The following is a 17,797-nucleotide window of genomic DNA, read 5'->3' as shown; positions in this document are numbered from 1 at the left end:
GTCTTATATTTATATTTTTAAAAACGGAAGAGCATTCCACTGAAGATCTGAGATCTATGTGGGATTGGTTATCGATAAAATCTGACTTCATTGACCAAATGTACTTGCGCTGTTAATGTAGAAATTTGAACTATGGAATATATCATATTTGAAATTTTACTGCAATTCAAAATTCTCCTATTCTTTCCGAAACATTAGTATATTTTCAGAATCAAATTAAATAAAATATAAAACGTAGTTTTAAAATATCCATACCGGAGAATTTGAAATTATAAAAGAGGCAAATGGTCGGTAAACATTTACAAATGTGAAGAAAGAGAATATATTCAAATAACGATAATGAAATATGTTTGTTTTTGATGACAAGTTCTGTTACTAGGGATGAGATTTAGATTTTACAAAGTTGTAAAATTATTACTCGGCATCTTGTTCCATTTTAGCTGAATTGATGGGAAAATACTGTGTTTCTGTTCGCTCAGAAATGCACTACGCCACATCTTCACAATGCTTTAGAATATTAAAAACTTTTTAAAAAATCTCCTGCACGAATATTTGGAAATTGTAGCTTCTAATTCATTCTGAAGGCAGAAAATACACAATATGATTAAATTCATGTATCTCAATGGGCATCTCTTCCTATAATCCTATCTCATGGATAATAAGAACAACAAATATACATTCTCATATCCAGATCATCCAACCTCTCCTCCTTCCCCTCTTGGACATTGCAAATTAAACATTTTAAAGGCTTTTGGCAAAAGAAGAAATTTTTTTTATTCTTAAAAATACTTGGGCAAGCTGTTTTCTAAAAAAAAAATTGGTGACATTTACAACTTTATTTCCATGTGCATCCATTTGATTAATATAAACAGATTTTTTTTTAAATTTGAGATATACCTTGTTGCTGAATAACTTTAAAATGTTTATCTTTAATCCGTATTTATTTTTTAATCAATATTTTTTGTTACTAATACTTTTTGCAATCCAATTTTTATATAGTTTTCTATGCTAGAAACGAAATATTTCTTATGCATAAAGATTAAAAAAAATGGATAGGTATAAAAATCATTTTTTAAGAATCAATCATTCAGATTCCATACGTCCAAGTATGGTATGATTCGATTTGGCGTAGAAATATGAGTACAGCAGTATGAAATATTAAGAGTTCGTATCTTAAAAATTGTTAATAATGGAAATAACAATACTGGAAATATAATTACGTTTAAATTCCTAACATTGATGTTTTCACTTAAAAGAAAAGCTAAATATTTCTATCTATTATTTCAGATGTGATTAAATTATATTCCGAATTCGAATATATCATAATGCAGACGATAATAAAATTGGTTTGTTGTGATTCTCAACATCCAGAGAGATCATTTATTCTTTTGTTTTGAAAGCCGTCTGTATTATACGTATTGACTAATGTTTGTTTCACGCCTAGCCACTAGCAGATGATCGTCGAACGAGATTATGGAACATATGTTTTTTGTTTTTTCCCTTCCTATTTTTTTCCCGCCTCATTGCATTTTCATCTTTTTTCCGGCACAGCGTGATGCCAGATGTTTCTAATCCAATAATCAATATTTCTTTTTTCTTGCTGTTAGTGTTGGCTATTCCACCAGCACTGCTTAATGATTTCTAGCTCTTTCGAACATTTTTTTTTTCGAATCCCAACACCCTGTAAGTGGGTAGTTTCGTTTGAAGTTCGAAGGCAGAACCGATTGGTGAAAATTGCAATTATCTTCAATTATTAGCCGAACCATAGGTGTGTACATTTTTTTTCTGAAGTTGTTTTTTATATCCAACTTAACATCTAGATCTATAGGAATGGTTTATCACCTTCTAGCAACTGCAGATTATTTTTTTTTCTTTTCTTTCTTATTGTTGTTGTAAATAAAAAAGATGGCGTTTGTATCTCTATGTAGTGACTGTGAGATCAATTGCAAAGTAATAGAGGGGCTGTATAATAACATAAATTGTGATATCTTGACATGAAAAATGGGTATCATCAGGTGTTACTCCTGATTGTGCTGCTTTAATACTATGCATTTTGTGTAGGCTGTGATTATCTTATTAAAAGGAAAGAAGACAACAATGAACTTGAAATAATTTATGGAGCGAAATAAATTCAGAATTTATTACTTCTGATGATTGTATCGGAACGAAGCAAAATTAAGTCGCTTACAAAATTTCATCAATAAATCAAGACATTTTTCCATTTTTTTACTAAAAAAAAAGGAATATAAAATCTAATGAAATGAGTTTCCTGATATTTATTGGGCGTATTTTATAGTTCTATGTATTTGAATAGCTTGAGTAGGCATTTCTTTAAATTACTTCTGTAATTGCTTTACTTTAGACTCATTTAATTGTATAGCTGACAACCTCTGATTACAAACATTAAGCTGATTGCTGTGGTTTTATAATAATAATCTGATAATTTTAATTACTGAGTGATACAGATAGCTATAAATTAAATCATAAGATTCACTCATAATCCATTTCACCAAAAATCAGGTGAATCAGGAATCAGGTGAATTTCCATTTAAAAATTATATAAAATTCCACCTAATTCTTAATGTTTGTTTAAAGTATTTTATTGTTTAATGAATTCGAGTAGCTCCAGTATGAATTTATTCAAACTGGCTGCCTTTGGTGACCAGCATGTCTCGAAAGATTAATGATTTTTTTATGATATTAAACGATTAATGATGTATTTTTTAAAATTTGCATTGTCATTTGATACGCCTGAAAACCATAAATTTAATTGAACAAGTCTACTAAAAATAAATACAGGAATGTATGTAAATTAATAAATGTATATACAACGAAATGAAAATGGACATGAAAATCTTACTTTGCAGCTAAACCAAATATCCAAAGAGTTTTCTTTTTAATATTAATACTGGAAAATGGTATTAGATTAAATGTTTTGATGAATGAATTTGAACTTCACCATGAGATATAAAATATTTTTACGAATTATATAGCAATTTAAGTTTTAAAACATTATTAAAAATATATAAAATATATATCACTAAAATATAATATTTTGAGTTTTAAATTAATGCAAAAACTATTTTTGAGAGATAAAATTTCTTAAAAATAGGAGCATTAGTTTATATGAGTAAGTCTTAGCAATTAATTACTCATCTGGCGATGGTTAAGCTTATTTTCGTCTTCGATTAAACTTGCTGTTTTACGCCTATTTCTATTACCTTGATTTTGAGTTTTTGATGACATAGTGAGACCTTCCTTAGCATTTCTAATGATATTTTGTAGCCTTTATTATGCGAATAGTAGAACTCTCTTCTATATACATGAATTTATATATAAAAATGTTATCCCTTTCTAAAATGATGTATAATCATTACGTATATAAATAAGAATGATATATAAACTCGCCAAATTAACATACTCGCCAACATTTTTGCACATCTGCTAATGTCTTACGTCCGCCAAGGGGTCCACGGCATACTGTAGGCGATATTTGAATTCTTTTTGTAGTATGATTGCAGGATTGATTGCATTCTCTGAGCTCTTCTAATACTTTTAGTACATAAACAATATTCTTAATGTGCACCGAAAAGATCATAAAGTTCTAAATCAGGTGACATAGGAGGCCAAGAGAATTAAGTAATATTCGTGGAATCATCAGCGAATTGTGGAAACAACCCTAGTTGTATTTTATCCAGGTGCCAATTATTGATATCTCAAAGAAGAAAAAAGATTGTACATCTTTGTAAATCTGCATATCCCCCACCAAAAAAAAAAAAAAAAAAAAAAAAAACAATCACCTTTTGGATTTGTCACAATTCCATGTGGAGTTTTAGTGCAAAATATGGGGAACAAATTCAGCCACCATCAAACGCGCGTCTCGTGTGATCCAGGGGACGCACATAGAACATCTATAGAATGTGCAAAAAATAGTTTGTGGTTATTTCCATTTATTATTCACATGTAATACTTTTGTATATATATCGTTTTGAGAACTGAATGAATCGTTTATAGTAACCCGGTATTTCAAGCCGCCATTTTACTAAAAAAATAAATAAATAAACCGCTTTAAACCGTTTCAGTCACGCGACGTCATGCAGATCAGCTCAGACGAAAGCGATCTAACGTATTAAATATTCACCGCCCGCTTGGAAAAGGCACTTTGCTAGCCACCTGTTATCCAGAACGTAGGCCGGATGATGTCAAGTCAAACTGTCCATTATAATTCATCTATTCTCATATGCCAAGAAAAATGTCAGTTACTTTAAATAAAATTGACGCATGGAAGTGAGATACTATGGTATACTACATTAGAAAGGGTGTACATTATCTTATGGATTTTAAAATCCTTTTTATTCAATTTAATAAGTGACATTTGAGGGACATTGATAACTGAATCACAACAATGTTGCAAGTGACGGCGATAGAGATGTCTAGTTCAGTTGGGAAGTTTTAATTTTTAAACCACAAAATGTGCAGCGTTTCATACTTGTAGTAACTGTAATTTTGGTGTTTTGGGTTGCTAGTTTGGTTTAAAGGCCTTTTTCAAACCTTATTTTTGACCAATAATCCCATTTTTTTAAAAATAATTTGTGTGAAAGTATGTATTTTTACATTTTCAAAACACTTTTCATTTTATATCAATGATAATTAAAAATAAAATTAAAGACATTTTAATAGAACTTAACTGCTGAAAATCAAAACAATACAATAAATAAGCTTTTTTCATTATTTTTAGTTACTTTATTTAAAACTTATTGCCTTTTCTATTTGCTTTTACAATATACAATATATTATTTTAGAATTTTTACATTATAAATTTATTTGTTTTTGATGGCATCGTTGTAAATTTAGGTAATTTTGAATCATTTAACAATTTATTTTCTTCTGATGTTGCAAATTGTGGCAATAAAAACATGGAAAATATTAAAGCACTTTCTTATAACAAATATTAATTTGCAGAAGTATTTTCAGATTAGTAAACAACATTTCGAGTTAAAAAAAAAGCTCAAAAAATATGAATCACCTGATACCAATTACATATCGGATCATAACACAAATTCATCAAAGTGGAGAAAAAGACAAAGAAAAAACTCACAAAAATTGAAATTTTTAAAAAATAAATTATGTTTAAGGAAAAGATCGACTAACATATTGATCTAGAAAGCTTTGAAAAAAATCCTTTTTTCGTTTCATTTAAAATTAAAAACAAAAACATACATCCATTTTTTTCTCTCGAAATGCGATTTCATTTTTAAATACAATAAAAAATACTATTTAAAAATTAATCTAAAACGTGAGATACATTTAATTTATAATGTGGTCTAAGAAAATGTTAATGCAATAAATAATCAATATTAGAATAGTTATGCACCTCTTAAAATTTGAGAAAAGATAGAAATTTCAATAAATAAAAATTATAATTTTACACTGAAACTCTTATAATTTGCAAGAATTTTGAGTTATTCGCAAATTTTTGCTTTAATTAACAGCCAGTGCATTATTGATTATATATACCGAAAGATTTAACATTTAGGTCATTTGCTTTTAAATATTGAGTGTTTAACAAAAAAAAATGTGGCAAAAAAAAAAAAAAATTCTATGTTTTATTAAATAAAAAAAAATCAGCAGTGAAATATTTCCGTACAATATTTTAAGATTTTTGCATAAATGTCATTTGAAAATAGAAAGATGTCGCTTCAAATATCATTATTTAAAAAAAGTATCTGAACGTAGTTAGAAATGTTAATTTAATCTTATAATTATATATAGTTAAAAATCTTGATAGTGGGTGCTCTATCCCAAGCAATATTGGTCTATCTGAAAGGTCTTCATTTTCAGAAAGAAAAAAAAAAAGCAAATATTAAAAGAAATACTAACACATTTCTGAAACGCGTGAATTTTAAAACTTATATATAAAAAAGCACGTTATTCAATTTTTTTCGAATTTTGGGTTTTAATTGGAAATTTAATTTAAACAGTTAATTATAAAGCAGTTTAAATAAATCTTTTTTTAAATATATTGCCTTGATACTATGAAATTTAAAATTTTCGTACTTTTTTAGTATCAACTATTTATTTTCTCATATACTTAGTATAGAAAATATTTTTAAAAGTTCGAAAAACATATTTTTGGAAATTCAAAAACGCTTCGAACTAGACGGATGAAATGCGGTTTACGGTCTTTACACAAATTGGCAGATTTCTATCAAATTTTAAGTAAAACCTGTTCAGAGGAAGTCCGTTTGTCTGGTTTTCCAAATATAAGTTCCGAATATACACATTAGCTACAAAACGAGAAGAGTTAGATAGATACTTAATACATATTTAACATCTATGGTGTTGACACCTGTCCAATTTTGAACCAAATCCAATTACGGTTGATTGTCTGTCGGTCTGTATGTTTGGGAACAAGCAAAGCAAACATTCTGAAACGCAATGACTTATGGGATGTTTTGACTAAAAGTGTAGTTTGTGTCAAATTTTTATTTGAATAGGTTGAGAAAAATGTGTCTAAAACACAAATTAAATTTTCGAAAACTATTATCCACATGCAAGGATTAGATTAGGTTAGGTTATATTAACGTCCCGTTTGAAGCAACACTAGGGCTTTTTTGGGACGGACCTCGTAATTCTTTTCCGCGGTCAGATGACGAGGACGACACCTGAGCTGGCACCCCCCTCTCCACACCGCACCACACCAGCGGTAGGACGTTTGGTTATGACGGATTTAACGTGCAACAGACCCCCTTACACGACGGTTCTTCGGTGGAATCGGGTCTCGAACCCGAAACCCTCCGGTTCCGAAGCCGAGACCTTACCACCAGGCCACCTCGGCCCGCCCACATGCCAGGAATTAATTGCCAAATAACTCGCCAAAGATGTCACGACAGATTCAGTAAAAATGCTAAATCCATGCCAAAAGAATATTTCGTAACTATTGTACGCCAATGCCATGTCAGGTGTTCTCTAACATGACACGTTTATGAAGGGAGGATGCACGAATGTTTTGGGAAGATACCTCCCTAGATTTTGTACTGATTTTGTTTATTTGCATTCTTACGCAATCGAATAATTCAGCTTATTTCTTAGCCTTCTGTACACTGGTGCAGATTTAGCGAAAATTTATTTAGGCATCCTTCAGATGTTATCCTTCAGCAGGTTATAGGTTTTTAGGAATTATTCTTTTCTCAGTGTTTAGTAGCCAAGATCGATTGAATTTCCAATCCCAGTCAAAGATCAAATTTCACTTTCCACTTGGCACTGGAGAAGGGATGTTTAATTTCGATTTGATTTTCTGTGTTGTTTTTGATGCGTCTTTTTCTTTATTCTTCTCCCTTTTCTACCCTTTCTCTCTTTCATCGCCATAAAGAGTTCAAGGCAGAGAAAGGGAGGAAAGGAATGGATTTCATTAAAATTGAATAGGCCATGACTTTTGCTCTTTAGAGAAGAGGACTCGTGAGACAAGTCCAAATAATTTATTTTTTGGTTCCCTTAGAGTACTGCTTTTTATTTTTAGGTCTAATTATTAAGACATTGCTCATATCTTGACCATTATGTCCCGTTTAATCTGGGATTTATCTTTCTTGGCAGCTACCGGTCTTGATTTAATTTATTTCATGTGTTTTATCTTGTAACTTTAAATGAGAATGTCTGGTATATATTTATAAATGTATTTATTTCGTGTATCTCGGAAATGGATCTAACGCTTTGGATCAATTTTTATATTTAGATAAGGTTTTGCTTTTTAAGTTTATCCATATAGGTGTCTTTTCTAGAAAAACGCGATTTTACACGCACAAAATTTTTTTAATAACTATCTATTAGAACCTTTTTCTATCTGTTCTCATGTTGAAAATGTCATATAGCGCCATCTCTTAAATTTCTGTGGTACTTGCATTTTTGCCGTAGGATGATAATCTACTAGTACCTCAAAAGCTTATTAGATGGCGCTGATGAATGTGAGATGAGGTAAGATTGAAAAATATTCATATATAACCAGTATGTGATTCGTATTTAAATATTATCTCCGAAAAACCACGCTTTTACAAAACCTACTAAGTGAAACTCCCCTCCCAGATATTTGTATATATTTATTACTATTCTATATATTTATTACGGATTCTAAGGCTAGACTACTTTCCCATTGGAGGGCTATTTAATGCTCTAAAATCAAAGGTCTGAGCTGGCCGTCATGGGGGTTAAGTGAATGAAAAAAATGCATTTTAAAATTATGTCAAATGGATAAATATTTCTGCTAAACAAAAGTAACCATTGGGACGGTAACTTCCATTATGCAAGTTTAGTTTTGTTATATTAATGTCCCGTTTTTAAAGAAATATTTATATCATTTTGGTACGGATCTCGTAATTTTGAGTCGCTGTCAGATGACGAGGACGACACCTCTGCAAACTCCGCACCATACAATGGGAGGACGTTCAACCCTGATTGATTTAACTTGCACCACACCCGTTTACACGACGGTTCTTGGTGGAATCAGTCTCGAACCTAGAATTGTCGGGCACCGAAACCTACCATCAGGCCACCGCGGCAGCACTATGATCCCGGAGTGACAGTTAGAGCTTTCATCATAATTAGTAAAAAAATTTATATTATTTTGGGCATGAAGTATGAAAGTATATAACTTTTAATTTTAAGTTAAAATTAACGTGCGAAATTATTTTTTTCATTATCTATTACAAAGATTTATAAGGAGGAACACAGCTGCATCTAAACAATAAAAAATAATGCAAAACATAATTAAAATAAAATAAAAATCGTAAAGAAATTATTTGATATCTATTTTATTAATGGTATAACGCAATAAAAAGATTTAAGAGAAATTCAAACGCCTAATACGAAACATTGCAGCACAATAAAGATTTAGGCTTGATTCGTCTATTCTTATATCTAAAATTTAATCTTAGTTCTTATATATAGCAGGTTTAATTTACTTATATTAACGTCCCGTTTGAAGCAACACTAGGGCTGTTTTGGGACGGTCCTCGTCATTTTGAACCGCGGTCAGATGACGAGGACGACACCTGAACAGGCACCCCCTCTCCTCTCCACACGTCACCACACCAGCGGGAGGACGTTTGGTCAGGACGGATTTAGCGTGCAACAGATCCCCTTACACGACGGTTCTTCGGTGAAATCGGGTCCCGAACCTGAAACCCTCCGGTTCCGAAGCCGAGACCTTACCACCAGGCCACCACGGCCCTTATATATAGCAGGAGTAACGTGCAAGCAAAAAAAAATGAATTTAATATTTTTGTAATGCGTGTGTGCTTAAACCCAGTATTAAAAAATGAAATGTATTTAAATTCCACCTAAAATTTTCGTGTGTGAGAAAATCAACATCGGATGGAAAACTAATCAAAAAGTTAAATACAGAATATCATTGATATAAGTTAATTAAAATTTTCATTTTTTATAAAATTTTGATTAAGTTGGTTACATATGGGTGCAAGATTTAGTTGGTGTGTAAAGACCGGTATTACTTAAAATGTGATTTATAACATAATGTATTTCTTCAACTAATGAAGGATTATTTTAAAATCATTTAAAAAATATTTTAGATGCTTCCATGATCTGACCAATCCCAGGAAATTGCAGTGAGCGAAATCGCATGTTCATCGGCGTCACATGAAATTGCGCATGAAATAAATTAAAATGCACACCTTGGATATTATACTTACGGAACGGGAAGTCTCCCAGTTAAGTACAGTACACTCCCGAATATTCGGTTCGTGACTATCCGGCCTAGTTTATTTTATCGTAATTAATTGAAGAAGATAAGGCATTGCATTCGCATGATTGCTAATGTATTGGAAACGAGCGTCTGCTATGATCCTCCTGCGTGCCGTGTGCAAAATACTAGTTGTGACAGGGAAAAGAGCAACGTTCTGCCCGTTGCTCATTGTTTCGTCAGTGTGTGACGGATCTCAATTGATGCCGCTGCTTCTGATTATAACTGCATAGTACGTACAGGATTCGTAAATTGTTCTTGGGTATATGTACAGGATTTGTAAATTCTTCTTAGGATATGTTTAAAGTTTTTTTAAGTATACCACAGTGAAATGTACAGAATTTATATTAAAATGTGAACAGTTTATATCCCTTAACATGCTTTTTCTCTAATAAATTCTTGCAGTGCAGAATATAAACATATATAAACTACCAGTACAGTTAAACTTCTATTTTAACTCGCCACGTTACCGGCAATTGTTTCTATGTTATACCGGGTCGCAGCCGCGTTCACATCTGACTTGGCTTGAGATGAATAGAGGCCTTAGTACTGAATAAAAAGTGACACAACATGCATTATAACAGTGAATTTTGGAATAAAAACTTTGACTTCTGGAATTGGCGGGCAAAGCAACGAGTTCATAATACTCCGGCCTTTCTTGTTATCAGCCTGCTCATCCGCCACATTAGGCCGGATTTTCGGAAGTGTATACTGTACTACTACAATATCTTTAAAAGGCTTGGAGAACTCAAGCATATGCGTGACTCCTAAGTATTTAATTGTCTCCATCTTTGAAATTAAGTGGTGTAAAAAATAATTATCACATGCGTACAGTCATATCACTGACTCTCCTACCCGCCCGAAGGCACACGGATGACGAAAACTGAATAACCGGACCGCCGCAACAGCAACATTGGCAGGAACTGTAATTGAGTCCTAAGGGTCATCACCGGCCACGGTACAACCTTTCCCTAAGAAAGTACGTCCCGTCATAGATGGGAGGAGTCAGACCCCCACCATTTCGTGTGCCCTCCAGGATGGTAAGATCCAACACCACCATACCGGAAACATCTTATCCTCATTGCGAGGTGCCCCCCCCCCCGGGAGGGGTCACATGTGTATAAAAATGGTGATTATTTTCTTGATGTGTATGAATGATCAGTGATGATACATTTTCATAATTTAGATAATTTTAGTCTTAATATACATAATTTCGGCTTTCCCACTCTGTTTACTGATACTGAGAACAAAAAGACTACAATTTCACTATCATGTTTATATTTCAGGTTACATCAGCGAGAGTGCAGGCTCCAGATCAGGATTCTACTTCTCGGCTGCCTTCTCCTTCACCGGAGCAGCGGCCCTGTTCCTCAATCGCCTCACCTCCCGCTCCCCATTGGGCAGAAAAAGGGGCCAGGGATCTTGCAGTACCTGCACTTCCCAAACAGCCTCCTGTTGCTGCACGCAGGAGTTCCATCTCACCAGGTGAGATATCATGACATATTCCGCTTTTCATACACTTTTATTTAAATATGATTTGTTTTTGGTTTAAAATAGTTTTTAAAATGGTTTTTGTTTATAATATTGCCATCAATTGTTCACTCAATTCCTGAGATGTATATGAAATGTAATGCTGTTTACGGTTTCCAATGACAATCGCTATTAATTTTTTAAGACCTTCAGTATCATTATATTAATTTAATTGAATTTTGATTCTATGCGAGTGGCGCCATCTATTAAAGAAATTGAAAGAATTACTTGACAATTCGGAATTATTTTTAATAATTTATTTTAGATTTGAGACAAGGAAATAAAATATATTTAAAATAAAAAAAACTTACTTTTTAATACAATAATAAAATATGCTTATGATAGCTGTCAATCTTTTCGGGTTGTTTATTCTATGATCTTTATAACTTTTATATGATTTAATCATTAATTATTAAAAAGAATGATGGCAAATACTTTGAAAATCATCTTATAATTGAGTTTTATGTATTCTGCCTTTAGTTTAACTTGACTTGTTTTATGTTAGAAAAATGAAATTGGGAAAATTTTCTCATTTTCTGCTGCGCTATAGCTTTGAAATGCTGTGCACTTGTGTATTCTCGAATAATTGAATTAGATCTTAATTTATAGCACATGGCGCCATCTATTAATAAATATGAGGAAAAATTTTCAGGTTACATAATACTAATAATAATAAATTATCAATTCAGGACAAAAAATAAAAATTATAAAAATTAAAATTTACATTTTAGTATGTAAATCATTTTAATAAATTTATTTTTAACATACTGTTTGACAGATTGCAAAAAAATAGTTTAGATTGCGAAAATGCGGATTTTTTTCTTCGAACATATTATATTAATTAATAATTATTGGCACAATTATTAATTTTAGTTCCAAGATCAAATTTTTATCTTGTTTTAATAAACATCAATGCGTATTGACATAATTTTCGAAAAACAAAGCGATCATTTCTTTAATATTTCTACTAAGCTAAGCCACTTTTTTCGCTGAATGGTTTTCATTGCCATATGTACTCTAAATAAGCGAATCAGACGAGATGACACTTGAGAAAAATACGCTGATGCCTATCTCGATTATCTACTGAGTGTAGGAAATGGGACTATCGAGATAGTTATATTCCTACGTTTCTTTGGTGAAAAATGGCATCAGATAACAAAGGCGTAACATGAACTTAATAGATCATCGGATACTGATTAAGTTGTGATTTCGATAAAGCTATCAAATTAGATCGCTGATCGGAAAGCTAGGTAGTGCTTATTTTATCTTCTGAATAGATGCCACGTGTTTCGTATTTTTAAATGCATTGCAAATTCGAAATGATGTATATATTTAAATGCATGATAGATTGAATAGTTAAATAATTTTACGATGAAACCTTTTTTTTTCAGTGTTTCTTTTGAAAAGTGCTTAATCTTTCTTCGACCTTGGTTATATCTAGGGATTGCAATACCGGTATACCGAATACCGATATTTTGAGCCATTTGTACAATTTTGTAATACCGGTATTCACAAGTTGTAATACCGGTTTTTCGGTATTTACTAGAAATTTTTAAAATTGTCTCCACTATATATTCAGGTATCGCGAACATAGGAAAATAGTATACGTATTTGTTTTTATGTCTCCCTAACGGGCGAAATGAATTAGCTAATTAACGGCTTGATTAATTGCTTAAATCTAAATTAGCGAAACATGGATTATCCCCGAAAGAAAATATTGTATCCATAACAACTCATGGAGCAACAATTAAGAAAAAAGTTGCAAAGTTGATTGGTGCAAATCAGCAGTTTTCTATGTGCACATAGAATTCAAGTTGGAGTAATAGATGTGTTATACCAAAAAAATAAAGAACAGAAGAATCCAAATACTGTGGATATAGAAATTTCGGATTCCAACTTTGAAAAGAGTAAGAATGAGAGTGATATTGACAATGAAGATAATGACAATGTAATTGTTGAAGAAGATATTGCTAATGAGGATGAAATATTACCCTATCAAGAATTTCTTCCTATAATTTATAAAGTGCGAAAAATTGTTAAGATATTTAAACGTTCCCATATAATGAGGATATATTACTAAAATATATACTAAAACAGAATATATGTTAATATTAGATTCTAAAACACGTCGGAACAGTTTACTTTTAATGATGGAACAATTTTTGAAACTGGGAAATCCAATCAAAAAAGCAATAATCGACTTGAACCTGTAAATTAATTTTTCAGACAGTGAATTCGACTTAATATCCAGAACTATATCAGCTCTACATCCAATAAAACTGACTATTGAGGCATTATGTCGGAGAAATTTTAATTTATTAACAGCTAATTTAACAATAAATTTCATGTTGCAGTCACTGAAAGAACAGCACACATCACTATCTGAAGAATTATATATTACATTGAAAAGTCTCACAGAAGAAAGGCATACCGAAATAGAAAATGTCTTATGGTATTTACATAATTATAATGATTTTAAAAATGAAAATGAAAATGAAAAAGAAGAAAATAACCAATTCAAATCTGATTAAGTTTAGAGTAAATTTTCTTAAAATTTTTTACACACAATCCTATCCACATTCGGAACAATTCGGTTTAATTATCGAAGATTATGGTGTCACTACTGTCGATAGTGAAAAGGAATTGTCTCTTGAACAAAAATTAGAATTAGCGATAAATAAAAAAAGATTCAACGAACCAAAATGCAATACAGAAATCAGCTATATCCAATACCATCCGACGGGAAATTGATTTATTTGAAGATGAGGGATTTAGAGGTAAATACTTGGAAAAAGTATATCGCTCATTGCTAACGGTACCACCAACTAGCGTAGATACCGAAAGAGCGTTTTCGACAGCTGGTAATTTTTACACAAAATTACTTTTCAGGCTTAATGATAGTACAATTGATGCATTATGTTTTTTAAGATCACATTTCAAAAGTTTGTAATAGTACCGCAGACTGAATAGTGATATTTACGCTTTTATTGTAATTTAAATAAATAAGATGTTTCTTTACTTTTTTGTGATTATATACTGTTATAATTTATAAGTTACAAATTATTTTTTGTGATATTTACACTCTCTAACAAAACTGGCAAATAAAACAAAGAAACACCTGTGTTTTCTTTCTTTTTCTAAAATTTCTAATACCGGTATTAAAACCGGTATCAAGACTTAAAAAATACCGAAAACCGGTATTGAAATTTTGGTCCGGTATTGCAATCCCTAGTTATACCGTATTTATTTACTAGCTGTCTTGCGCGGCCAGGTGATTTTCCGAAATTAATAGTTGTTTGAAAACTACAAATAAATATTTGTAACTTTGTCCCAATGATCTGCTCAAAAAAATTATTTTTGAACTGCAAATTTTTGTAGACATATAATTTGTACTATTTTAGAAGCTTTACCGCATTCTGTGCAAGCATTTCTCTGATTATATTTTTTTATACATTCAATTTTATCATAGAAAAGAGCAGCAGTATTTATAAACAGGTGCATTTTAAAGGTGCATTCTGCAGTTAAAACTTAATTGAAAATATAACAAAATATTAATAAATTTATAAAAACACAATTTAAGCAGAAACATACTCATCATGGAAATATAAGTCGTATCTTCATACCCACATCCTAAATCATTTCTGGGGGCACCTCAGGTATGAGGATAAGGTGCTTTCAATATGGTGGTTGGTGTACGCCATCTGGATGGGTACAGAAATGATGTGGGGTCAAACTACACCCTACCGATGACGGGACGTGCTTCCCATAGGAAGGGTTGTACCGTGGCCGGTGAGGGTCCTTAGGACCGAACCTCAGTTCCCTTTAATGTTGTCATGGTGGTCCGGTCATTCAGATTCATCCGTGTGCCTCATGTGAAGGTCGGAGAACTCAATGTGTGATTAATCGCATCCTAAGCAATGAAAAAAAATTATAGCAACAATGAAAGCGATTTGGAAATCTTCCAAACTCTGAGTTGTATACTTTCATACAATATACTTAAAATATTTGTAAGAATTAATTGAAAATATTAAAAAAAACATTGCAATAGTTCATTTGATACCATCAAAAACTTAATTTTGAAATCTTAAAACGGTGTAAATTTTATTTTCATTCTCTAATATTTTCACGAATTATGGGGGGGAATTGAATAAAAATTTAAAAGAAATTTTGTCAAATTCAAATTTTATAAAAAAAATTCCTCGGAGGTGTACTTTCGCTCCCTCTAAAATATGTATATGCCAACTGTAGTAGCTCGAGATAAAATGTTGCCATCTGTGAAATGCCAACACACACGTTCATTTTTGTTATTAATAAATATAGATAATAATCTTCTATGATAACATACATGCTAGTATTCGACAATTATTCTAAACCATAGAAAAAAAAATTATCTTGGCATAACTATAAATTGGCGTACTACATGCAAATTAAGTGTTATGACATGCAAGATGATGCTTTATAGGGCAGACCGCTTAGTATAAATACAAAATTTAACACATAATTACATCTTGGATGAAAGATACTCCTTAAGAAAATGTTTTTTCAAAACTTTAAACATATTTTTAATTAAAAATGTATCAAAATTTTAATATTTTTTTTTTCATTATAGCCATGCTATTGTGCAAAAGTTATTTTTGTACCAGTTTAAAATCCCAAAAATAAAATTTTCAGGTATATCAACTTTGTTTCGATGTAAATTTTTTTCTCTTATTTTAATAAACTTTTAGAGACATTTTTAAAAATATCCGGCACTGAATGTTTCGCAAATGAGAACACGCATTATATAGTAGATAATTTTTGCTTGAAAAATAACATTTATTTCTCATTTTTTTTTTTTTTTTACCCACAGCCACCAAGGTTCTTCGGGTGGGCATCCTAAGTGTCAGAAAACGATCTCTTTTAGCGATACAGTAGACATAGCGGACGAGGAAAGTCCTCGAAGATACCCCTACACCGGCAAACGATTCGAGGGCCAAAACAACTTTCAGGAGCACCCCGAACCCCAGGACGAAGTTGGCAATCACTGGGAGAACGATCCCAACGAATTCGAAGAAAACGTCGACTTTGACATGATCGACGACAATGTTGTGATATGCTATGACAACGGACGCCCCACGAACAATAAGGTCGTCGTCGTAGAAGATCACAAAATCATCAACCGGTATGGTTGTGGTCACATAGAAGAAGAAATTGACCCTGGTGCTTTGCAGTTGGCTGTGCCCAAGAGGCAAATGACCATTATTGAAGAAGTGACCAGCAGTGTATGAATGGATGTTGTGTTGTAATAAAATAAATTGTGCAAATAATTTGCTGTTGCGTTTTTCTTCCCCTTAAACCCTACTTGCTTTTCCTCCAAAAACTAGTACGAAATTTGTGTTTTTGTTACTGATTAGTTTTCTCAGACAGGGGGCATCTGAGTGAGAATAAGAAGTTTCCGTTATAATGGGGGGTTTTCTCCACTTGGGTAAGTACAGAACGATGACGGGACGTATTTCCCACGAGAAAGGTTGTACCGTGGCCGGTGATGTCCTTAGGACTCAACCATAGTTCCTGTCAGTGCTGCTGCCGTGGGGGTCTGGTCAGTCAGATTTATCCGTGTGCTTTCAGGCGGATTGGAGTAGACGGTTACGATTAATTACAAAACCAATCCTATATTGAGTCTAGAAGAGGAACAAGGAATCATCGTGGATTTTTAAATTTCTTTTTTTTATTCTGGTCTAATATTGACAATATATATTGGCGAGATTCGGAAACTCGTAGAGCAAAATATAAAAATATGAATTTTTATATTAAGCCAATAGAAATACTTTATGGAATAAAATTATCATGGTGGGATATTAGTGCCAACAAATCTCATAACTCTCTCACTCGCCAACAGTTTTCTGATTTTCCCTTCGTTGGATCAGAACATTCTTTTGTTTGTTTGTTTGTTTCTTACTAGATGTACAGTTGCAACAGATAATTGGAATAGGTTGGGTAATTATTTTTACGATTCAAAGCGATAAATTGCCAAAAAACACAAACCGTCGTCAACTTGGAGACTGGCAACTCGGCGTTCATGATCTTAAATTGATACAAACATTTTCAAGTAAACCTGGGAATGTACCGATCTCGGCGAAATCATCGTATCCTTTGTGTAATTAGGTTTGGCAAACTTGGCGTAATCCGAAAATCACCAAGCAAACCCGGAAGCAATACAAGTATTAAAAAACTACCATATGATGCTGTATAAATACAGCGATTCATCCCAATGCGACAAATGTATGGACGAGGTAAAGTACAAAAAAGAAGGAATCAAATTACGTTGTAGAATTGGAAATGTTTCTTTTCGAGTTAATCAAATAGAAGTAATAAGAAAATAAAAAAGTACCTTTTGAATATTATTAAACATCTTAACCACTTAACTGTTTTATTTTCTTTACTATCTAATAAGATGACACTTTCAATTTTGAGAATATTTTCTTATTGTGATTCAAATGGAAATCCATCGAATACTTGACTTATCTATGCATTCGA

At 32.0% G+C, this 17,797-nt stretch overlaps 1 protein-coding gene across 1 annotated transcript in view; it reads left to right on the top strand.

Moving 5' to 3' along the window:
- LOC129974829 (monocarboxylate transporter 12-like) overlaps window positions 1-16,575 on the top strand; it is a 296,075-nt gene extending 279,500 nt beyond the window's left edge. The window contains exons 6-7 of the mRNA XM_056087594.1: window positions 11,038-11,236; window positions 16,131-16,575. Of these exons, the coding sequence (XP_055943569.1) occupies window positions 11,038-11,236; window positions 16,131-16,548 (617 nt within the window). The 3' untranslated portion in view covers window positions 16,549-16,575. The remainder of the gene's footprint in view (window positions 1-11,037; window positions 11,237-16,130) is intronic.
- Window positions 16,576-17,797: the final 1,222 nt, after the last annotated feature.

This window comes from Argiope bruennichi, chromosome 7, assembly GCF_947563725.1.
Source record: "Argiope bruennichi chromosome 7, qqArgBrue1.1, whole genome shotgun sequence".
NCBI classification, from domain to species: Eukaryota; Metazoa; Arthropoda; class Arachnida; order Araneae; family Araneidae; genus Argiope; species Argiope bruennichi.
Note: the sequence above shows the minus strand (reverse complement) of the source record. Positions and strands in the feature narration are given on the sequence as shown.